Source organism: Sarcophilus harrisii, chromosome 4 (assembly GCF_902635505.1).
Source record: "Sarcophilus harrisii chromosome 4, mSarHar1.11, whole genome shotgun sequence".
NCBI classification, from domain to species: domain Eukaryota; kingdom Metazoa; phylum Chordata; class Mammalia; order Dasyuromorphia; family Dasyuridae; genus Sarcophilus; species Sarcophilus harrisii.
The window spans coordinates 463,423,279-463,447,621 of record NC_045429.1 but is presented as its reverse complement, the minus strand read 5'-3'; the positions used below and the strand labels follow the sequence as shown (position 1 = coordinate 463,447,621).

General features: G+C 50.4%; 1 protein-coding gene across 21 annotated transcripts in view; it reads left to right on the top strand.

Annotated features, from left to right (window-relative positions):
* Nucleotides 1-24,343, top strand: part of PCBP3 (poly(rC) binding protein 3) — a 298,571-nt gene that overhangs the window by 223,389 nt on the left and 50,839 nt on the right. For all 21 annotated transcript variants that reach the window (XR_004234123.1, XR_004234122.1, XM_031968312.1 and 18 more), the window contains 5 exons: nt 13,488-13,622; nt 17,834-17,857; nt 20,437-20,469; nt 21,159-21,275; nt 22,461-22,592. Coding sequence is in view for 19 of the 21 variants with exons in the window: in XM_031968312.1 (XP_031824172.1) it covers nt 13,554-13,622; nt 17,834-17,857; nt 20,437-20,469; nt 21,159-21,275; nt 22,461-22,592 (375 nt within the window). In the remaining 2 variants the exon portion in view is untranslated. The remainder of the gene's footprint in view (nt 1-13,487; nt 13,623-17,833; nt 17,858-20,436; nt 20,470-21,158; nt 21,276-22,460; nt 22,593-24,343) is intronic.

Genomic DNA, 24,343 nt, shown 5'->3' with positions numbered 1-24,343 from the left:
CCTGACTCGTTCCTCTTTCTCAGATTTTGAGTTTATTCAGCCGATCTTCGCCCCGGCGAGGAGGGGGCGCCCGCAGCCCTGAGACCCCAGAGCGCGCCCCCGCCACCCACCGAGGGCACGGAAGGAGAGCGCGGACGGGAGCGGGCGGAGAGCGGCCCCGCACAGCGGCCGGGGAATGCCCGGGTCGGCCCTGAGACGCCGTCGGCGGCAGGCGGCCCGGCCCGCGCTAGCTCCTCTCCCGGAAGCCTCGGGCTGCTTCGGTTCGGTTCTCTGCGAACCGCGGGGGCCTCTGGGAGCCGTCGGCCCCCCCCAGCAGACGTCCTGGGACGGGGGAGCATCTGTAGCCCGGGAAGGGGAGCCGGCGCCGGAGCAGCGGCAGGACCGGCCTCTTCGGCCCCCCCGAAAAGCGCTTCACTGTGACTCGGAGGCAGTCGGAGGCTCTCGGCGCCCGGAGCGCCCTGGCTTCCTGCCGTCCGTGGCTCCCGGCGCCGCGGGCCTTTACTAGGACCGGCCGGGAGGGGAATCTGGCGCCGGGGCCGGGGCTTTGTTCTGCTCCGGTGGGTTCCCACGTGACCTTCGCCTTCGTAGCTTCCCCCCTTTTCTCTTCTCTTTGTGCATGTTTGCCGATGGGGCTGAGAGACGGAGGGGAGCCAGGAACCCTGGGTCTCCACCTGCCAGCAGAGCCCGGGGCTCTTGTTCTCTGACCGGCCGAGTCATCTCGGTCTCCCCGCCCCAGGGAGGCCGATCTCCTGCCGGCTCAGAGGCTGTAGGAGACTGAAGCCCCCGGGCCTCCTTCCTGTCCTCCCTTTCCCAGCCGGTCCCTGACCAACCTAAATATCGCTCTAGGAAGGACTAATGGATCCTTAACCACACAGCGTCTCCAGCTTCGTGTGGGAGGGGGCCCGAGTATGCATTCGTACTGCTTGGAAGTCAGGGACTTCCTAGGATTCAGGGAAAACAGAAAGAAAAAAGTGGAAAAAAACCAGAAAGTAGTTGTTGTATAACATGTAGGCAAAAATGGAGAACCATTTTCATTGCAGCCAACAGTTAATTCATAGTCTTTAATTTAGCTTAAACTGGGTCTACAATATTAAATCTATAAGCCCCTTTGGGAATGAATTACTTAGCTGTTCATATTTCTATATTGTAGAAGATGAGCAGTTTTTCTTGTTAATTCGTAATTTGTTCCCTTCTGGAGCAGACAACCGTTTCAAATCAAGCATTCGATTCAATAAGCATTTATTAGGTGCCTACTATGTGCCAGGCACTATTCTCGCGAGACAAAAGTATACCTCCAAGGCTTGCTCCTATTAAGAAACCGATCATGACATCCCAGTTTTTAGGATCCTCTAAATGAAATACATAGATATGTAAATATATGCATAATATGTGTGTATATATGTATAAATATACTTTGTTTCTTTTTGTCTCTGTTCCATGTGCATAAGAACCCAATGTTTCCCCAGTAGGATGTAAGGAAGTCGCTGGAGGGCTCCTTGGGAAGTAGTGGGCGCTCTCTCCTTCACTAGAGGGAGTCAATAAATATTATTCAATATCTGCTATGAACCAGGTACTATATTAATGACTGGGGATATGAAGACAAAGAGCAAACACGGGGGAAAAAACCCCTCCAGCTCTGCCCTGAAGGCCCCACAGCCCCAACTTCCAAGACAAGGTTTTAATTTGAACCCTCCCACTCTCCTCCTGCAGCAGAGGAGTGCTGAGGGGGACACTTCCCCGAGGATTGCCTTAGGTTGAATTATTGAGCAGAAGGAAAGACATTCTCTTAGTCACCCCAATATCTCTACCAGTCACAGCCCCGACTCACACAGCCAGCACGGGTCTCAGGCCGGATTGGAATTCAGATCTCTTAAGCCCAAGTTCGGCGCTCTGTTTCCTGCCTAAATAATGACTTGGCTGATTAGTATTCTTCTGGAGAACAGGCAGTTGTGAGGTAGCTACTTCAACAATTGGACAGCTCCGGAAGTGGCTGGCAGGCCAGGCTTAACATGGTGGGGGAGCCTACAGTGGAGTGGCCCGGGGGCCCGTGCTTGGCCTTGGGCTGTCTGAGACTTCTGTCCCTAGATCAGATGAAGAAGGCAGGGGGGGAGGGGTGTCCGCAGATGGGCTGTCCCTGGAGGAAGAGATCCCAACGGCTAGCAGTCTCCTCTGTCCTCCGTCTCCCAGATAAAAGCACGGCCTGAATCTAGTCGGCCACAATTCAGGAGGGATAAATGTAAAGTCCTGTATTTGAGTAAAAAAAAAAAAAATAACCCATTAATTAACCTCCCTAATTGACCTCAATAAGCTGGGGAACCCCCAGATAGACAGCAGCCCCAGGAGATCTGAAGGTTGGATGTACTGCAAGTTCACTGGGAGTCGGCAGAATGATAGAAGGAAGGGAGAAGCATCCAGGGCCAGAGAGAGGAGAGTCCTGTGCCCTCTGCCCTCCCTCGGCCTCACCTGGAAAGCTGGGTTCAGTTCTGTCTCCTGATTTAAGACAGACAAGGAGCAGCTAGAGGGTCCCACGGAAGATGAGAAAGATGGGAAGGGTACTCAAGTCCCTGCAGCGGCCCTGGGCATGATTAGGGGAGAGAAAAGAAGGGTTAGGAAGAATAGGGTGACTGGGTTCAAGTAGGGAAGGACTGTCCTGGGAAGGTCCTAAAGAACCAGAAATGACAGGGAAGGCAGAGAGGGAGGTAAAAAGAGGGAAAGTGGGGGTGAACGTCAAGACAAACTTCCTAGCAAGTAGATCTGTCTCAAAGTAGAATGGCCTGCCTTGAAAGGGATGAACTCCGCCTCTTCTTCCTTTTTCTCCCACTCCTCTTCTAGTCCTCTTCCCTTTCTCCTCCTTCTCTTCTTCCTCCCTCTCTTCTGCCTCCCTCTCCCCTTCTTCCTTCTCTCTCTCCTCTTCCTCCCCTTTCTCCTTTTCAGAAATCTTCAGAGATTTTCATTTGTAGGGAAGGTTCCTTTTCTGTGACGTCCTTTCCAATTCCTAAACTCTGTGATGGGGGCTGAGCTATTTAACCTCTGTGGGCCTCAGTTCCCTCATCAGGAAAATGAGGAGTTTGGAATAGGCAAGGAACAGGGATGGGAAAATACTGTGTTTGTCTGAAAAGGGACCTGAAGAGGGCGAGCCCGGGAACACAGCAATGCATCCCGGTAATTCTGGGTCACCGACTCTGTGTCAACCAGTAGCTTAGAAAAAACAGTTGAGTTCTTTACAGATTTTAATCAGGTCAAGCTTCAGCCCATGATGCACCAGCCCGGTCATAAATATTGGGACATTATTTCCTCTCGTGAGGAAATTCAGCGGACTGAGCAGCTTTGACATCTCAAACTGAGGCAGAGCATGAGGAGGCAGAGCGACTCCAGAAGCTGCAAGAGAATCTGCGGCTTTTCCAGCTACCCGTCTCTGGCCACAGTGATCCCCCGAGCGGTTCTGCCCTCGCCAGAACGCACTGGCCCGACACCGTCAGCCTCCCCAAGTCCCAGTGGATGAAAGGTCCCAAGCTGAAGTGGAAGGAGGCTGGACGGGGTGTTTTTGTATATGTCTGATGCTGTAGGAGCCCATCAAAGAAACCCTTAAATGACTGGGACACGTCACCATCCTGGAGATTTCAAAGGCACTATGGCTACCCAGATGAGTCCTGCCACCACCCAAAGAGCTTTGGGAGTTTTTCCCGGCTGATTCCAGCATGTTTTTACACCTTTGGATCATTTTAGAATCAGAGACTTAGTGGAGTTTTTGTTTAAAGTTATTTGATTGCTAGAAAACTGTTCCCTCTGCGAGGAAACGGTTATTTTCTGGGAAGATTCTAATGTCTTCCTCCCCTTGATGTTACCTAAGCAATCCAACCTATGACCTGGAGGGGATGCAGAGGTGAGATATTATCCCAGGGGAGGAATCCTGTGAAGGTCAGGAGCCCCATAAAGCATTCACTCTCATTATCACATGAAAAGGGACCTTTTTTCATGTTTCCATCCCTAGAATCCTATTCAGAGGCAAATGCTGAAAGCCCACAGGAAACTATTCTTCAGGGTCTGCAGGGGGATCATCCATTTCCAAGGAAAGACGCATTTCGATAACAATTAGAACCTGTCACACATTTTCCTTCAAACAACCCTTTGAGGGAGCTGGCGAGGTGCAACGGGAGCCAAGATGACAGGAGAGAAAGTGAGAAACCAGAGATTTCTGGCGTGGCCACCCTTCTGGGCCTCGGTTTTCTCATCTATAAAATGGGGACAATGGAATACTTCCTCTAGGATCTTTGTGAGGGGGATCAGCAGGAATGCTTTCTTTCCGAGGAACTCTGACCTTTCTCAAGCCCCTCACCCAGATGTGTCAGGGGGTAAGAGATGTCCCTCCCTCACACCCCATAAAGCCTATTAAAATGAGAAAGCTGAATGAGTTGTGGCTCTAGAGGGACAACCTCCTTTGTGCTTCTGGCTATGGGGACCGGCCTCGAGGGCCTGGGTTCCCTTTGGCTCCTTTCTATGGCTCAGGCTAGAAGAAGGAAAGGCCCCAATACCGACCCACATTTGAGCCATTGTTTTCCTCCATCCACATCATCCGTTAAGCGCATCCCTGGCTCTCCACTTAGAATACCAGGGCCTGGTTCAGCCTTCACCAGTTCCTATCAGGTCTCCGGGGGGCCCTTAACTGGACGCCTGTCTCCCTTCTCCAGCCCTCCTCATAATGTCACCGTAGCCATTCCTGAGCCCAGGTCTGTCACTGCCCACTTGCCTGGGTTCCTCAGCGGCCCCGTCCAGGGGGAGGGCGGAGGGGGCTTTCCCAGGGTTTCTTTTCCAATCCCCCGAATTTTGTGGCGGGACTTAAGGGAAGGGTGTATTTCTCATCCGCGCCTCACATCCTTTGCCCGGCCCCCTCTCGGGGTCCTCGCCGCCTCTGTGTGGTCCCAAGTACCAAGAGCGCATTTCTGGGCAGACGTGCGAGCCGTGGCTTCTCCCCCACCCAGCGTGTGCTCCTTTGTTCCCGGTCCCGCTGACAATGCCATTGACGTCATAATCCTGGGTCCGTTTCCTTCGGAGAGAATGCGTTCCCAGGAGATAAAGCCCATCTCCAAGAACCTTGTATGGGGCCCTAATGGAAAGCTCAGCTCCCAGCAGAGTGCAGAGCTAGAGCTAGCCAATCAGAGCCCTGCTTCTCCCGGGCCGCCCCCCCCCCAGACATCAGGCTCCCAGGACCCCAGATCCAAGCCTTTTGTTGACATTTAAGAGGATAATTAAGATGTACAGCCTGGGTTATATTTAGGACCAGTCACTGCCCTTTCCATACGCTCCTCTCACATCATCTGCTGATGTGAGAAGAAGGGGCTGAGGCAGAACAAGGGACTCTGTGGGGTCCAGGGTGGCCCCCCCAAGGGCTGAGAAACTGAGGCCCAGAGACTTAGCCCCTGTGGGGATTCGAGCCCCATTCTCTACCCTAGGTCTGAGGCTGAATCCTAGCACCTGGGCCCCCCCCAAGAAAGGGATGGAACTGATTGTGTGGCCCAGACTCACCAGGCTCCCTGGCCCGGTCAGCCCTAGAAAAGTGGGAAGTAGAGGGATGTGAGAGGAGGGGGGTGGGAAAGGTCTTTTCCTTTCAGGTTTTCCCCTGGAGGCTTTCTTCCTCAGCCTTTCCCTTTCCTTCCACAGCTGCCTCTCCTGTCTCCTGCCCTCACCATGAGGAGGGCATTTCAGGCACCGGCCACTGACCGGCCGTGCAAAAGTGTAGGTAGAGGGGACAGGACGCTCTAAGTCGGGAGGCTGGGAGGCAATGGAGGGTGCCTGAGGGACAGACAGTAAAGCTCCTACCTCTAGTGCCCAGGGACTGCTGGGGCTACCGGAGGAAAGCAAGCTATCCAGGGCTGTGGGGAGTTGAGGCTGTCTAATGTTTTAAGGTTCTGGGTCTTGTGAGGGCCTTTCTGCCCAGCATCTCCCCTCCATGGTGGCTGGGCCCGCCTTTGGGGGGAAGGTAAACAAGTCTGACTCCCAGATCAGCCCCTCACATCTCTGAGAACAGAGACCGTGTCTCCCATGGAGGCCTCCCTCGGGCGAGCGCCCCAGTTCTCAAATCCTCAAAGGGAGGAGATTCATTTCTCTCACTGTCTGAGATTCCTAAGCTCTAGAGCTGGGACCTTCCATCTTCTAGCCCTCATTTTACAAAGAGGAAACTGAGGGACAGGGAAGCTTGAACAGGGGATGGCTAGTTTTGCAGGGGAAGAGGGTGAATCCAAGGGTGCCTGCCCACCCGCCCCTCCTGCTGAAACACTGATGGAAAACCAGTCCCAAGTGCTGGCGTTCTTGGTCCCCTTTCTCTTTGGTGGGGTCCCAGAAGAGCCATTTATTCTGGCTGATCCTCTGGGCTCCCCTCAGTGATTCAAAGAGCTTACTAATGAGTCATTGTGAAACTGCCCCTCTCGGGGTGAGCCAGAGAAGACAGGGCACAGAAAGGGAATTTGATCCCCCTTTTTGTAGTGCACTCTACCAGCCCCTAAAGTAATATCTCAGAGGTGTCCAGAGACAAAAGAACCAGTGGGAGCTTCCTTGAGAGAAAATCAGGCAGAGAACAGTCCCCGTTAGCCGGGGCCATTCACCATTAGCTGGGGCCCAGTTTCCATTAGCCGGGGCCGTCTCCGTTAGCCAGGGCCCCTGCTTGCACCTTTCTCCTGGGGGACAGAGGAGGAGGCAGGCGTGTTTTCCAGTGGGAGGAAGCCTCCAGCCCTTTGTCTGCATTTTGCGGGTGGAGCTGGGAGCCGCTTTCCTGGGAGCCCCCTCCCCACGAGCCGAGCCCCAGGACTGCAGAGCTCTCCACCCGCACCGAGGGAGGGGACCGCCCGAGCAGCTCTCCTGCTCGCCGGAGCGTGAAGCGTGCCTAATTTAATAATGCTGATCATTCTCCAGGCCAGGAGCCTTCACCTCACACATGACCCACTTTTTCAATCAATCGGAAACATTTACATAACAGGCTGACCCAGGGCCCGTGGCTTCTGAGCACAAAGAGAAAGGGCTTTAATTAAGAGGGACCCTTCGCTAGAAAGGGGTGAAAGTGGGAATTAATGTGTGAGATTGGAAGGAGTCGGGGAGCTCCGGAGTCTAAACGAATTAGCAGGATTCCCGTTAGTGGTTTTCTGGAGTCTGGGTCAGGAGCCGGCAGCCCTGAATTGCTTCTGAGCATCGGAGCGGCTTCTTGCCGGATTTACAAGTTCCCTATTTCTTCCCAGATGGAGCAAGCCGGGTGTTGGCTGCTGGCAGGGGGGAATTTGCTTTGGGGTTTGGTTTTGTTTTCCCTGAGGCAGTTGGGATTAAGTGACTTGCCCAGGGTCACACAGCCAGGCAGTGTTAATGTCTGAGGCCGGATTTGAACTCAGGTCCTCTCACCTCAGGGCTGGTGCTCTACCCACTGTGCCCCCCGGCTGCCCTGCAGGAGTGAGTTTTGGACTGGTGCTCCGTTCAGAATGCCCCGTTTGGGTGACGGGTGAGTCCGCCGTCCGTCAGCTGGTTGCCTTGTCTACAGAAAGATACCCTCCCTAGATCTGGCTGGACAGCAGCCCCCCAAACGTGCAATAGCAGCAACTCGTCCCAAAGCTGTGTCCATCCGAACTTCCCCAAGAATGAGGGGACTGGGCGGAGGGAGGGCCCGCACACCTTTCCTTCACTCTGCAAGGTTTTCTGGGCATTTCCAGAGACAAGCACTTTGCCCCTCACAGAACAAGACAACGATGTTGGTACCGTTACCTGCCCTTTGACAGAGAAGGAATTTAAGGCCAGGGAAGCCGTAACTTCCCTGGACTCATCTAGCCGTTAAGCATCAGAAGTGACATTCGAATCCTGGTCTTCTAGACTTCACTCCCCATCATCCCATAATTCCTCCCCAAAACGGACATAATGTTCATCTAAAAACCTTAGAGAAGTCCACGTTGTAGCCTCTGGTGGATACTGGATCAGCATGGGAAGGTTGTGCTGAGGCACGAGTCCTTCCTCCTGACACCAGCTCTATGGCCTTGGCCTGGCCTCCACTTTTATGAGCCTCCACTTCTCCATTCATCAACTGGGTATAATAATAGCACCTAACCATAAAAAGATTCTGTGAAGATGAAATGAGATCGTCTTTGTGAAGGCCTCTGCAAACCTCACTCACGGACTCTAGATACAGATCTGGGAGGAACCTTGCAGGCCACCCATTTTAAATCCCCTTTATTTTTCAGACGGGTAAACTGAGGCTCAGGGAGGAAAAGTGATTTGCCCAAGAACTCCTGGGTAGCAAGCATCAGCAATAAGAATTGAACCTAAGGCATAGGATTATACAATTAAAACTTAAAAGAATCTTAAAACATCAAGAAATTTTTGACTCCAACCATTCATTTTGTAGTTGAGAAGACCGAGTTCCAGATAAATGAAATAATTACCGAGCCCGTGCTAGTCCCACTTCCCCCTGACATAAGAAAGTGGAGTCGCTCTTGCTTGGTGGAAAAGCCTCACAGGTTCCAGAGATGAAAGTGGGCCCTGGAGATCATCTGGTCCAACCTCTTCATTTCCCAAGTGAGGAAACTGAGGTCAGAGAGGCTACGGAATTCTGTGACCACGTTGTTGTCATCATCACTAGCGAGACACAAGGAAAGAAGTTCTCGGCTCGGGTGGTCAAGGGGCAGGCGGGGGGTTATCCTTCCATGAGGGGTTGCTCCCACATGCTTCAGTGAGTTTTCACTTCCCCATAGAAGTAAGCCCAGGTTCTTCGTAGGTAGATGTGTCGATCCTGTGGGTTGGAGAAGTAGATTTATTTCCGAAGCTTTTCTAGCCGCTTATAATCCCGGTGGCCGACTGCTCTGATGAAGAAATGAGGATGGATCTGGCCAGGGAAATTTCACTCCTTGCTGGAAAGAAGGGAGTTCACAGGGCAGAGGATGGAAGGACTTTTCTCTGCTTGCTTCTATGAGCTTTAATAACATAGACATCTTGACTGTCTTAACAAGCTACTGAGTCACATAGAACTTGCTGTCGGCGACCAGTCCCAGATCTCTTCTCACATCCATGGCCATCTAGCTATCTCCCCATCTAATTTTTTTATTTGTTCCTAAATATAAACATTCTCCCCCCCAGCACTCATCAAGCCTTCTCTGATTTTTAAAAAAAGATTAATAATTCAATAAAGCTGAATAAGGTTATCAGCCACATTTATGCAGTCTTCCCTACTAGTATTCTTCTACTCTGCAGTGGAGGCAGGCACATTTTCTGTGGTTTTCTGGGCCCAGGTTTGGTCATTATAATTATGCAGCATTCAGTTTCTATTAATTATTTCTGCTTCTGTCATTTAAGTTCTTTTACCATCATTATGACATTGATTTTTTGAACCCCAGTGTAAAACTTTACATTGAGTCCTTAGGGATCCTGACTCTGTCCCCTGATGGGTTAGTTCTCCCTCGCAGGTTTGTGTCATCAGCTAAACACTAAGCATGGTCTGTGTGCCTTTATCCAAGTAACTGATAACAATGCTAAACAGCACGGGGGCAGGACAGAGATGGTCATGTTCAAAAACAAATGGGATATGGAGACAAATTTTAAAAGCCCATTAGATGGGGGAGATGTAGCTAGACGGCCATGAGCTTGAGAAGAGATCTGGGGCCGGTAGCTGACAGGAAGTCCCTGATGGGTGGAGATCCCACGTGCTCATCCTTGTCTGTTCTCTCCAGTGACTGTCCCAGCAGACACCTGGCACATCCTTGTCCCAAAATGATAACAGCCAGAATCAGGCCCCTCGTGTCCTGTTTTCCCAATAAACTGGAAGCCGTGGCTATCGTTACCTGTGTTCTTCCAAAAGGGTTTTTGGAGCATGAGACCAGCTCTTCTTTGCTTACAGACATCTTAATACCAGCTTTCCTTAGATCTTTGCTGTTTTCTGTTCAATTTTTAGCCTGTTTTGTTATTTTTAAAGTTAAGCACTACTCCTGGACTGCAGGCGGCCCTGTCCCAAGCTTCTTGCCCTGGGGGGCTGGGGGCCCCGATATTGATGCTTTGCGCCAGGGCCTTTGGGGCTGATGGCTTGTCCACTGTGCTGGGGTGGCCGGGTCTAATCGCAATTGTTTGCCCTGGGTGCCAGGGCTGGAAGTTTGCCTCCTGTGCTGGGGCTGGAGACCACGGGCCTTCTGAGCCAAGACCAGGCCTCAGATGCTGATCTATGCTGTGGCTGAGAGGCTCCGGCTGATTTGTCTGAACACTATCTGCCGGGCCACCCTCCCCTTTTATGCAAGTGAGACCCACCTGTCCTGAAGTCCTTCTAATCTCTCTGAAGTTGAAAAAATGGCTTCACGCCATCTTCTTGTGGGTTCTGTGAGTCCAGGGTCTGTTTAGAGGTCTGAGTTACTATTGCTTCTGAGGGAAATTGGGGAGAGCTTAGCCAGCTTCCTGACTTTTCTCCTCCATCTTGGATCCGCTCGTCATGCCCCGTGCGAGGGAAACCCACAGGTACAGCTTCCATCTGGGCGAGACCTTCAGGAGGATTTTTGCTGTGCATTTTGGATGGTTCCTTTGTGTCTCTGACGTCTCCCCAGTGACTTGTACGCTATCTGGCAATATCTGGCACACAGCAGGTATTTCATAAATGTTTCTTGATTGATATTGAAACTGTGCTCTTGTTTCACCGATTCAACCATGCAAGACACTGAGGAAGCAAGGGAGAGAACCCTGAGCTTGGAGTCAGAGGACCTGGATTCAAATCCTCTTGTATGACATTGGACCAGTCTTTTCACCTCCCCGGCCTCAGTTTCCCAATATATAAAATGAAAAGTTGGACATGGCAGCCTCAGAGGCCCCTCCCAGTTTGAGATCTGTGGTCCTTTGGGCGATCTTGTGTTCTCCGTGGTGTAGGTTCTATGACATACAGAGAAGTATTCAGCCACAGAGGGAGAGAGGAGCAAGTAAGTGACAAGGTGAGGCACTTTAGGAAAGCGTAAGGATATGGAAAAATACTCTCAGGGTGGGCTAGGGAAAGTGAGATCAAAGAGTGCTTCCAGGAGGAGGTGACCTCAGGTGGGGCCTTGAGGCAGCCTGCATTCTGGGAGGAAGCACAAAGCATCTGGGTTTCCTAAGCAGAAGTGGCTGATTTTCGTGCAGAGGGGACGGCAGGGGTCAAGGTGGAGAGACCCTTTGGCTGAAAGTGTCTGAGGAAGGAGACAGGGTGGGGCCTGAGTGCTGAGGCTTTTTGTGGCCCAGGCTTTGGATGCTAACGTCAGAGGGAAAAGAGAGTCATGCGAGGCTTTGGGCAGGGGAGGGTCAGAGCTGTACCTGAACCTGAGAGAGAGAACTGTGTGAAGAACGGGTCAGAAAGGAGAGCCCCAAGAGAGGGAGAGAGCTCGAGAAGTCCCAAGTCGGGGACAGTGGCACCAGCTGAGGGGACGCTGAGGGCCTGACCTCAGTGGTGGTCACTGAGCTAGTGGAAAAGGATGGAGAGGAAAAACGCGGTGGATAAAACAGTGGGCTCTGGCCACAGGGTGGATAGAGGAAGTCAAGGTCATAGGTGTGCACGCACGTGTGTGTGTATGTGTATGTGTGAGAGAGAGAAAGTATGTATGAGTGTGTGCACACAAGAGTGTGAGAGAAAGTATGTGAGAGTGAGTGTGAGTGGGTATGAGTGGGTGCATGCATAAGACTGTGTGTGATATGAAAGAATGTATGTGGGCACAAGTGTGTGTGAGTGCGTGAGAGTGTCTGTGTGTGCATGGGCAAAAGACAAAAACACAGAGACAGAGAGAGACAGAGACAGAGAGAGACAGAGGCACATACGCAGAGACGGAGACAGGGACAAAGATAGAGACAGAGGCAGAGAAACAGAGAGAGGCAGAAATGAAAAGAAATGGAGACAGAGACACATAGAGACAGAGACAGAGACACAGAGATAGAAACAAAGACAGAGAGAAGAGAGAGAGAGAGACAGAGACAAGAGACAGAGACAGAGAGAGACAGAGGCACATACGCAGAGACGGAGACAGGGACAAAGATAGAGACAGAGGCAGAGAAACAGAGAGAGGCAGAAATGAAAAGAAATGGAGACAGAGACACATAGAGACAGAGACAGAGACACAGAGATAGAAACAAAGAGAGAAGAGAGAGAGAGAGACAGAGACAAGAGACAGAGACAGAGAGAGTACCCACTGGGCTTTGGACCACTCTGTACCACATATGCTGTCTCCCTTATAGTTTGTAAATCCTGTCTCCTCTGGGCTCGCTCTCCCAAAGAGCTGCAGGGCCAGCAGTAAGGGCGGAAGGACAGCTGCCTCTGGGCGTGCTCAGCTGCCATGTTTGCTTCTGATCATGGTCAGGCAAATGTCTCTGAAGAGGAGACAAGTGTGGAGGGAAGGAAAGGGGAGGCACGCAGGGCCCCAGCCCAAGGAACGGAGGCCGTCTGAGGTCAGGTTTCTCCCTTGGCTCTTTGCATGCCCAGGTCTGCAGCGCTGCCCCTCGGGAGGAGCTTAATAAACTGTGGTTCACACCCCCTCTTTTGCAGACTTCATGTACCTCCTTATCAGATGCTGCAAACTTGCATGAGCTGCCTTTGTATTCCCCATACCCGGCACACGTGCAGCGCCCAGCACACAGTAGGAGCTTAAAAAATAATCATTGATTGAGCATCTCCATGTTGGAATGAAAGCTCCTCGAGGGAGCAGCCAGTTCACTCTTGTCTTTGTGTCCCCAATAGCTAGCACAGCTCCTGGTACATAGTAGGTACTTAATAAGTGTGAGTGGAATTAAATGGCACTAATGTTTAAGTGTCCTGCTCAGCTGATGCACAGATGAGCTACTTCCTGATGATTTGACTCTGATTGTTCCAGAGGCTGTTGTCTCCCTTGCCTCCCTCTTGGGCTTGGCTAATCCCTGGTGCCTTTGCTCCTGCCCTTCTGCCAAGCCCACAACCCTTCTGTCTCCTCTGTGTCCTCCATTAAATCCTATGCTTTCTCTCATCTCCAATTCTAGCTTCTCACCTTCTCCCTTCTATGTAGAGGCTCTTTACCTCTTTTTATCTTGGACCCCTCGGCCGTCTGAGAGAATCATGTTATTAAATCCAGCGAGTCAAATACCTAGGGATACAAAGGGAACCAGTTAAATAAAATAAAGGCAGGATCCTCTCACAGCCATGGTCACGCACCCCCTGGGATCTATCCATGGCCCTCTTGGTGGTACATAGACTGCCCTTAAGAACCTCTGATCTCCAGGGTTCCTCAGCAGCCCAACCCCCTCCTCTTGGACCCAGCTGTGGCTGCTCGTCGGTCGCTTTGACCTTGCCCTCTTGGTCAGTGCGATGTGGCAAGAGAAGGCCCCACTGAGAGGTTTGGGCATTTGTGAGACTATGACATGGTCTTGCTACCATATCTGTTGCGTGGCGGGCCAGTGCTGGCCATGCAGGAGCCACTTCAAGAAGAGAATGCGCAAACAGTACCCAAGTGAAGGACTCCGGAGTTGCTAGTCTGCCTGTGTTCTCTCTCTCTGTACAGGTAGCATCCTTTGGATCCCTTCTGTCCATCCGTGAGAGCTCCTCTACTCCTCGACCACCACAGAAAATGGAATCCAAAGTCTCTGAAGGGGGCCTGAATGTGACCCTGACCATCCGCCTGCTCATGCACGGGAAGGTAAAACACATCGAAGGGGAGTGGGGCGGGGGCTGCCATTTTGTTTGCTAACTGCCGATGTTTCTGAGACCAAGCACCAGAAGGCACGGGGCCTATCCCTGAGGCTTCACACACAGGACACATGGGGAGGGGGAGAGCCCACAAATGCACATGCTCCCTATGCAGAGGTACCCAACAGGTGCCTGCTCAGATAAGAAAAAGCAGAAGGCGGACCTGCCTGTGCTCTGAGAGCGGGCTCTCGGTGGCCTGCTTGCCTACCAAGTTGTCGAGGCTCCAAAAGACCTGACTTCACTCATCACAATTTGCTGGGACTTTACCTGGTGCTTCCCTCTCTCCATCGACACAGTGGGTGGTGAAGTCCCTTTAACACTTGTCTGAGGGCTGCAACCCCTTGCCCTTTTAAACCTCTCCTTCATGCTCATATGCTCATTCATATTTAGTTCTTATGGTAACTTAGATCTCTTAACCCCTCCTCATACCCATGTGACCCATTTCCCCAGCACCAACAATACCTCTACTACCTCTGCCCTTGCACTGGACTTCATTTGCCTCCAGAATCCCAAGGATTACTAGTCTAATAGGTAACCAGCAACTAATCTACAATCCCTCTCTCCTTGACCCTCTGCCATCCCTAAACTACAAGCCACCCCACCTTCTGCTTTGGTGTCCCCTGCTCCTATCCTCCTGAACACTAAGGGAGAAAATCATCACTGTCAACTCACCCAATTCTTGGAGCATCGCTTGAGTTGGGAGCCACCAACTGTCCCATCTATTCTTATTAACTCCTTTTTTTCATTTCCCATGGTGACTCTTCTAAACATTTTCTTTCCTTCTTAAGCCATAAATGAAAGCCCTGCCCATGTTTACCCACTTAACCCCTAAAGATAGATAATTTTGCCTCCAACTTAGAGAAGCAAACAACCTCAAATTTGGAAGATGTTAACTTCCTGGGGAAGACTGAAGCCATTACTGGTACATCCATTGCTCAGGCTTTCCCAGCATCACCTCTCCCTTCATTCTCTAAAAGAGGTGTCCCTAACTTTTCCTAAGGTTAGTTATTCTTTCTATCCTTGAACCCATTTCTTCCTGCCTTTCCTAGGACCCTGATCCTCTTCCCATCAGTAGACAATGTAAGCTCCTCGAGGGCAGGGACTGCATTGGATTTGTCTTTGTAACCTCAGCACTATGTAACTCTCACAAGTTCTGGGTTGCAATCAATTTCCCTTTCCATTGGCATCCTTCTATTTGCCTGAAAACATGGTTAGACCTCATCAGTCTTTTTTGAGCCTTCTCTTGATCCTTCAGTCCTATAAAGTCTGCTTTCCTTTCACTGCTATCTTGAATAGTTTGTTTTTTTCACTTCCTCACTAAGTGCTCTCATTCCCATCCCCTTGGACCTTAATATCACTCTCATTGTTCTCTCTAAGGTCACATGACTTCCCAAAGGCCAGATCCCATGTCCTTTCTTTCAGTCCTCAAGGTCCTTGCCTTCTCTGAAGTTTCTGGTCTCATTCCTATGGGCTACTCTCTTTTTCATTGGCTCTTTCAGTGCTCCTACTGACTTTTTCTCAGTCCCGGCCATTATTTTCTTTTTTTTGTTCCCAACCCCTTCAGTTTGGTTTTATTTCCTCCTTTCTTTCTCTAAATTTTCCCTTTTGACAACTTCATTCACTTCCATGTCTTCAGCTGCCATATCTTTGCAGATGATTCTCAAATTTCTATATCCAGCTTCGACCTCTTTCTGAGTTCCAGACCCCTGTGTCTAGGTGTTGTTAGGACACTTCTATCTGGATCATCACCATCCCAGTTCCCAAATTCACTACTGCTTATTTTTGACTCTCCACACTTTCTCAATCTATCCCCTCCACTTAATCATTACCACCCACCAGACTACTCCACTAGCCCTCTCCTGGCTAATTCTACTGTTTCTTTCATACTGCTCCAATTTATCCTTTATAGGACTGTTGGAACAATCTTGCTTACAATTGAAAGCAATGTGACATGGGAGAGAGATCGGTGACTTGAGTCAGAGAATCTGGGATTAAATCCCACTTTAATAATGTACTTCCTATCTGACTTTGAGCAAGGCACTTTGCTCTCTGGACCTCAGTTTCCTTATTTGTAAAATGAGGAGAGTTGAATTAGATGATATTGGTATTGCTTCTAGCTCTAAATCAAGGTCCTAGGATTGTACATCGAGTCTGTTACTCCTTTGCTTGAACAACTTGAGCTGCTCCCTATTGCCTCCTGAGAGATAGTTGCATCCCTCTGCTTGGTCTTTGAGGACCCCCAGGATTGATTACCATACTACCCTTCCAAACTCGCCACAAATCACCCCCTTGTTTATACTCCAATTTCCCAAGAAATTGTACCAATCACTTTCCCCTCCCCCCATGCACTTACTATACCACACTCTTGCTTGGCCAGACCTAGAGTGCCTCATCTTCTCCATCTCCACCACTTGAAGTCCTCTTCATCCCTTGAAGTCACCACTAAAGGTTTTTAACAAAAACTTTTAACAACCTTCCCTCTCAGCCTTCTTCCACAACTGATAGCTTTGTTAAAAAAAAAAAAAAAGTAATATTGTGTAGCCTACCAGTCTGTTAACTCTTGGTTTCATGGGGGTAATGGCCATATTGTATCAAGACTTGGTATCTCCCTCAGGCTCCCTCCCTCCCTCCCATAGCACCATGCTATGCACAGAGAAGGTACTTAATAGATGCTTGTTACATTATATTTCATTGGCCCATAGCTCAGACTTGTTGTAAATATCTCTGACACTTTCCGAGAAGGGAACTTGAACACATACTTGGTCTAGAACCAACACAAAGGGCTCCTTTCATTTCTGTTTAATAGATGTTTGTTACATTATATTAAGTTGCCCCATAGCTCAGAGATTTGTTGTAAATATGTCTGACACTTTCCGAGAAGGGAAATTGAACACATACTTGGTCTAGAACCAACACAAAGGACTCCTTTCATTTCTGTTTAATAGATGCTTGTTACATTATATTAAGTTGCCCCATAGCTCAGAGATTTGTTGTAAATATGTCTGACACTTTCCGAAAAGGGAAATTGAACAGAAACTTGGTCTAGAACCAACACAAAGGGCTCCTTTCATTTTGTTCCATGTGAAACAAGTATCTTATTCTGTGGCTGCGCAGACTAGGCCACAGTGAAAGGCACAATATCAAAGATCATCATACCAATGATTACAATGAGTCAAATTTCCAAAGGCACAGTTTTTCTTGGGTGGCTGGTTTTGCTCTCTGGTGAAAAGCCTTAAGACAAAGACATGGAGTGTTTCTCTTTTCTCCTGAAGAGGAGGACCATGACATCAGAAAGGTGATGTCTTAACTTGCAGATGAGTTGGAGTTAAGCGAGGGAGGACTGTGTAAGGTCACCAGCCTCAGTTTCTCCCCCAGGGCCATCTGGCTCCAGGGGCAAGATATGGATCAGCACAGCCAGAGATGGCCCCTGGATGCAGTGGGAGACCTCGGCCTTTTTAAACCAAGGTCTTAATGCTCATTTAGTGAGTAAGACTAGGTAGGACAAAAATAAAAACAAATCAATAGAAAAACCCAAACATGCAGCCACCAATCTAGGACTAAATGGTGACAAGCCCGTGGTTAAGACAGTTGCGTGCTGCTGGCAGAGGCCCTCAGCCCCGTCCTGGCTGTGGAACAGGCTCCTCTGCTGTCTAGGTTATCAGAATGGATCAGCGTGGGGTGGTCCCATATCATGCTGCAGAACCCCGAAGTCCCTCCAAAGGGGGACAATTGATTTTAAGGTTATGTGAACTGAGAAGGGTTTTAAGCCTCCTTAATATGATGGAAGAGGGATTTCTTTTTCATCACTGACTCCTCACACATTTCCCTAAAGGTCTCGTGTTTATATATAGGGCATCTCATGAACGATTCATCTGGAAAACAGTCAGCTGCGTGTCTTCTCTAGCCGGATGCACTTCCCTGATTCCATGTTGTTTACAGACTTTGTTAAAACATGTGCAAAGGCAACCAAGGAAGCAATAGCTACTTATCCAATGAGCACGTTCATTTTTCTGGAATGGGGAGAGAAAAAAAGCCATTCCCCTGCTTTGGGCTCCCGGAGGAATCGGCAGCCTCAGCCCCCAGCTCCCTTAGCGAGGCTCATCTCCGCTCCAGCTCTGGGCAGCTGAAAGCTCATTTTTTGTCTTCTCTTTTTTTCTGCAGGAAGTTGGAAGCATCATTGGGAAGGTAATTATTTCCTGGAATGTCTTCCTTTATCTCTCCATGTTCTGATCCGGTAATGCCTGATTATATTAATTGTGGGCACAGGTTGGGTAAATTGCTAGTCTGAAATGGCAACTAAAAATAATCCTCGGTTCCATAACAAGCCCCGATGTGGCCAAGAGCCCCGGAGACTCTTCAATTCTCTCTCCTGCCTGTCTTCATTGCAGACCACATCAAAACCATGCTGGTCTATTTGCTTTTTAAACACCAGCAAGGAGGAGACTTGACAGCCTCCCTGGTAATTAATGGCTGTTCCACAGTGCCGCTCCTCACGGGGAACCTAAGCCGTTCAGGCTTCAGTCAGAGCCGTTTTGTCTTGCCTTATTCCCAGGAGGGGCTGAGAATCAGTGGCAAGCAGCCTCTGGCCACAAGCTTTGACCAGGAAGCAGCGCCGGTCCCATGCAGTTTCTGTTTTCTCATGGAGCTGAGCGGTCTCAGATCTGAGATCTCACCTTGTCTCGGCCAGAACCGAACTCAAACCCAGACAGCATTTGGTGGGTGCAGAGCAGGTTGAAGGCCCGACCCCTAGTGCCTTCTCAGCCTGGCGGGCCAGCTCTGGGAGGCTGCCCCCGGCATCACACCGGGCTCCATCTGCTGCTGTTTAGAAACAATAATTTTCTTAGACTCAGAGAGAGGTGGAGGGGGTAAGCTGATCAGAACTGCAGCTGGAATACAGCTGGGAGGCACGTTCCGAACAAAGGACAGCAGGCAGGATGCAAAGAAGGGCCACCATCCCAGACACGGGGAAACTAAAACACGATGTTGGGATGAAGGATAGACGGGTAGGAACGGGGATAGGGGAGAGCGTGCCAGCTCTGGAGTCAGGGAGACCTGGATTCTAATGCAGCCTCCCTTACTGGTGCAATCCCAGGCAACTTACTTCCTCACTATTTGCCTTAATGCCTCCAGCGTTTTTGCCAAGGAAACCCCAACATAGGAGGGTCCAGGGGTCACAAAGAGTTAAGCACGGATGGACAACAAGAGGAGGGCAGGGTTAAGAGCCTTATGGGCCATTGAATCCAACCCCCCACATTTTACAATTGAGGAAACTGAGGTCCAGAGACTTCTGTGACTTACATGAGGTCGGTCACTTGGGAAGTGAGAGGAAAAGCTGGGATCCGAATTCAAGTTCTCTAATTCTTAATCTAATATTCTTTCTACTGCTGGGGATAAACGTACAGTCCCATACTCAGGGATCTGGTGGCTTCGAAGTTCAAGATCTAGGATGAATAACCAGGCCATTTGCCATTCCACCCCACCAAAAATAAACAAACCAAAAAGGATCTGGGGCTGGCGGTGGCCCACAAGCTCCCTGTGGGAGAGCAGAGTCCGAGCAGAGGTTAACGCAGCCAAAGGCCAGCTGAGGAGGGACCGGAGTGGGTTAGGGTTAGGGTTAGAGTCAGGAGTCGGGAGGCATTTAGGGTTAGAGTTGGGAGCAGGAAGGACCAGGGTGGGCTGCCGAGCATCCAGAGAAAGGCCTTGTGGATGGGTGAGGCTGCAATCTCTGCCACAGGAAGTGTGAAAGGAGCAGGGAGTAAGCACAGAGGAGACAGAGGAGGGCCCTGAGCTGCCTCTGGGAGAAGAAAGACGCTTGTTTTGGCAGCAGCATGGGGCAGAACCAGGAGGGCCTGGGGGAGGGAGCACTTACAGACCAGTGGGAGGAAGGATCCCATTCTAGGAAACTGGGAGCACTGGGAAAGTGGGCTAGTGCCCTCAGGCGGTCCCATGCTGGTCCCATGCTAAGATCACCTCAATTGGAAGTTCAGTCCTTCTCTGGGTGAATGACCTGATCATAAAATAACAGAAGAAAAGGTGTTAATAGCTGTCTCACCACAACTGATCCGGGTCCTGGAGCACAACTCGATATCCAGGACCCAGGAATGCGGTGACTCTGGCCTGGCCCACTTTGGCAGAGTCTGATAAATCTCTCTTTCATGCAGAAAAATTCATTTGAAAACAGATGTTCATCTAAGCCAAGTCTGACGGTTTGTCCGTTAACTAGAAGGGGCGCCTTCCAGGCTCTCCACTGTCTGAACCCATCTTCAGTCAGATGGGAAGGATCTGGCCCCATGACAAAGGAGATGCAGGGCAGACGGGCTGTCTGTGTCCTGAGGAGGGAAGGCTGTAAGTAAAGAGCCTGACTCTCGCTGCCCACCGATATTGCTGGGGCAGGTCACTTAAGCTCTTTGGGCCTCAGTTCCCTCATCAGCAAAATGGGAGCACTGGTCTCCACTGCTCTTCTAGCCCCCAAGCATTGAGTCCCTGTCAGGTTTGTACTCGGAATGTCCAGCCTGGGAACTCCCCCCAAAGCCAAGCTCCAGGGGCTGTGCCTGCCGAGGCTTCCCTGGCTCTCCTCTCCTCAATGAGCAAAGCCGCTGCCTGGGCCGGCCCATCCTGCCTCCGGCTCTGGGGCTTTTCCCAGAAGCAGAGATTCCCAGCCTGGCACCCAGCACCACTACCGCCGGGAGGGCCATGTGGGAAGACTCCAGCCGCCTGAACCGTGGGTGTGATCACTCCCTTCTGTTTTCTAATTCTCGTTTCAGAAAGGGGAAACAGTGAAAAAGATGCGTGAGGAGGTAAGTGGAATCAATCCATTCCGGTTTCTAAGTGACCTTAGGGGTCACCAAGAAGGAAGAGCTGTGCATCCCAGACAGCATCAACTGTGTGCAGGAGGGCCACGGACCCCGCTCTATCAATGGGAGAGAAGGGAAGGGGAGAGGAGGGGCCATTGCCTCCTTTTGGTGTGGTCCCAGAGTTCCCGGCAAGGGCTGGGATTGGCTGCCTGAGCCACATGTATGCACAAACATGCACATACACTCACACACACGTGCCCACGCTCCCCTGTACGGATGTGCACAGACACTTTCCCACAAACTCCCCCAAGGGTGCACAGATGTACCATTTGTGAGTGCAATCCAACAGGCAACTTGCAATGTCCCACCCACAGCTCAGGGCCCTGGAAATCCTCGCGGGCTTCGCTCCTCCTTCTGCTGAGTCTCAGGGGGCTGATTCCCTTTCCTCCGCAGCGGGGAGCTCAGAGCAAGCCTTTGGGAGCCCTTTCCCCGGTTTGCTATGAAAGGGATGGGGGCAGGCGGGTCCCTCGACCGCTAAATTCCCTTCTGAGGATTTCCAGGCAAACAGAGCCCGAACCCTTGAACTTTCACGCTCACAAAGGACCTCAGTCCAAGCATTTGGAATGAATGCTCTCTCTCCTAAATAAGACTCTGAATGCAGCCCACAGAATTTGCTTAATTCCTTCTCCTAGAGTGGTGCAAGAATCAACATCTCCGAAGGAAATTGCCCAGAGAGAATTGTGACCATAACTGGCCCCACTGACGCCATCTTCAAGGCTTTTGCTATGATTGCCTACAAGTTTGAGGAGGTAAGAAGGTCCCCTCGCTCTCCCACCATGAATAAAATGAGTGCGGGTACCCACCAGGGTGACCCCATATGGAATCCCCTTGTCACCCCCAACTCGCTTCCAAGTATAGAGGGAGTTGGAAATTCAGGTTGTCTCTAAGAATTCCATTAAAGCCCCTCTCCCATTGCCACTGAGCCTCTCTGTATAGAAATGGAAACTATTGCTCCCGACAGCAGGGAGATCCTCCTGGACACTGTCCCCCAGCTTGGCCCCAGCAGGGGGCAAGGCCGGCCTAAGCTGCTTTTTCTCCAGGTCCCTGCGGTTCCCCTGAGCCCAGGTGCCTTCTCCAGCTGATTTTGGCCCGTTAGTAGAGCTGCTGCATTTCTGGTCTTCCTTCCACATCATTCCCTCCAAGTCTGCTCCCTCTCCCTCCAGATTCTGCCTACGTGCTGTTTCTCCTAGAGCCCCAAGGTCAGCTCAATGCCCACTGGGCTGCCACTTTTTTGTGTCACCTCAAAAGCCCTGCTGAGAAAATCGGGGGGAAGGAAGCTGCAGGGGCTGTTGCTCGCTGAGCTCCAGGAAGTGATTGGGAGGCTGGAGAAGCTGGGACCAGAGCAGGGTTTTCTCTGATATGGCCCTCAACATGCTCCAGTTTCCTCAAGGGAAACCCAGGATGCAGTGGTAGAGGAGGAACACAGACTTGCTGAGCACTCATCTCCTGTGAATAGCTTCATTTTGAAAGCCTTGGAATCCTTTTTTAAGAAATTCAATTTTCTCCTTGTCAAGGTCACGTTTTACATTAAAGTCATCTCGTTTTCAGGTTTTCCCTAGTGACCTCTCGGGGCCCTTTGACCCCCATGTGCTGTGACCACTGGCGTGCCCTGGATGAATAGACAGGGGGAGCATGCTCTTGGTGTGGGGAGGGAGAAGGCCAAGCTTGTTCCAATCCCAACTCTGCCACTCCCCATGTGGGTGACCTTGCTTGACCTTGCTTCTCCTCCCAACTGTGCTGGAAGAGGATCTGGGTCAAGGACAATGAGTAATTTGTGAAGCCCTGAAGTCTCAGGGGTGATTCCTCCAACTCCATCCTTGGCTACCTCAGTTTCCTTGGCTGCTTTCCAACACAATCAGATCTGTATTACGCTGCCTCTGGACAGAATCTGGCCCTTCACAAAACCCTCCTTCATTTTTTTCTTCCCCTTCTAGGACATCATTAACTCCATGAGTAACAGCACTGCGACCAGTAAGCCACCAGTAACACTAAGGTTGGTTGTCCCAGCCAGCCAGTGCGGGTCACTGATTGGCAAAGGAGGCTCCAAGATCAAGGAAATCCGGGAGGTAATGGGAACCCCCTCTTTGATTCATTCAGTTGGAAAGTTCTGGGCTGTGGCAAGTCTGCTGCTCTGCATGGAAGAGAAATATGGTAGCCATTCACCTCCACCTGAAACAGAATCCCTTCCACCATTCACGGCTAAAATCGAGTGAATCAATCGAAGCTTATTAAACTCCTGCTCTTAATACAGTGCCCCGTGCTCAGTGACAGTTGATTGGCTGATTGAAAGATACACTTCCAGGTGTCATGTGGGAATCTCTCTCTCTGTGTGGGTGTCTTTCTGTCTCTCTGTCTCTCTCTGTCTCTCTGTCTCTGTCTCTCTCTCTCTCTCTCTCTCTCTCTCACACACACACACACACACACACACACACACACTTAAAAATCTCTCCCTTGCTCTCAGCTCTTAGAATCAAACAAAAACAAAATGAACAAAAATTAATAGCCTCTAAATGCGCCCATGAAAGAAAGATGCCCCTGAGCCAAATGCCCCTGAATATAATGCGTTCTGAGGACACGAGGTCCTGAGAATGGAGAAGGAGAGGTAACTGAGGTCACGGATTTTTAATCAAAGACAATGCGAGTTTGAAGGAGGTGAGTGAGGATTTTGATAAGTAAAAATGAGAACACACATGTACACACATGTGCATCCACCCACATGTGCATGTACACACACCCCAAAGCTGAGAGCTGGGTTTGGGGGAGTCTTCTCCTGACATCTGATCTCCGAGTGCAGAAGGGCCTCAGAGACCTCATCTTGGCCAAATCCTCCATCTAGCAGGTGAAGCCCCTGAGGCCCATCTGCCACTGAGAATCTGGGACCAGACAGTGATGAAGCAGCCCTACTAAGCCAGAAGCCTGAGTGACTCCGTGCATGAGCAGCCAAAGTCCATCGGGCTATGGAGCATTCCCCTGGGCTTGAGCTGGGTTGACCAGATGAGCCTGGAGACATTGGTCCCTTCTCACTCTCACTCTGTGTATTCCCCAGCCTTGATTTCTCACTAGGTGAGGGGAGTGTCATGGCATGGAAGGAGCTCTGGATGGGGGCTCTCTCACTCTGTGGGACTGGGACGAGCTGTTCCTTCTCGGGGCCTCCAGAATGCCCAGTTCTAGCTAATGTGCACCAAATATGACCTCTCCATTTATTGGAGGAAGGGTTCCTTTTTACTTCCCTTGGCATAAGGTTTGGCCTTTCGTTCCTGCATGGTCCCATAGACAAATGATGGGAAAGCAGCAGACTTTACCCTCTATGGAGGAGACCAAGCATCTCTAGGGTGAGCCAGTGAAAGAGGACCTGGAGTCAGGTCCTAACCACCTGCATAATCCTGGGAGGGTCACTTAATCTCTCCTGGGTTTGGTTCTTCTTTTGTAAGATGGGATGCTTGAGTGAGTTGACCTCTGGGATCTCTCCCAGCTTTAAGTCACATCATAGATCCCATGGACTTTATAGTGCAGTGTTCTCCTTTATGTCTCAAACTCTCATCTAAACCCACTTCTTCTCAAAGTGTAATCAGAGAAGATAAAATTTCCTACATTTGGTGAAGATGATTAATCCTCTATTGAGACTCCTCTTGAGACTAAGTCATGTAATGTTTCCCATCTGATCTGTTTGCTAACCCACTTTTTTCCATCTATACCACTATATCTTTGCTCTAGCTCCGTCCATCAAATTATAAGCAGGCCTCCCATCAGAACTGTTCCCTCAAATCGAGATTAAGAAAAGGAGCATTTTGTAATTTGTTTAATATTCCAGAGCATA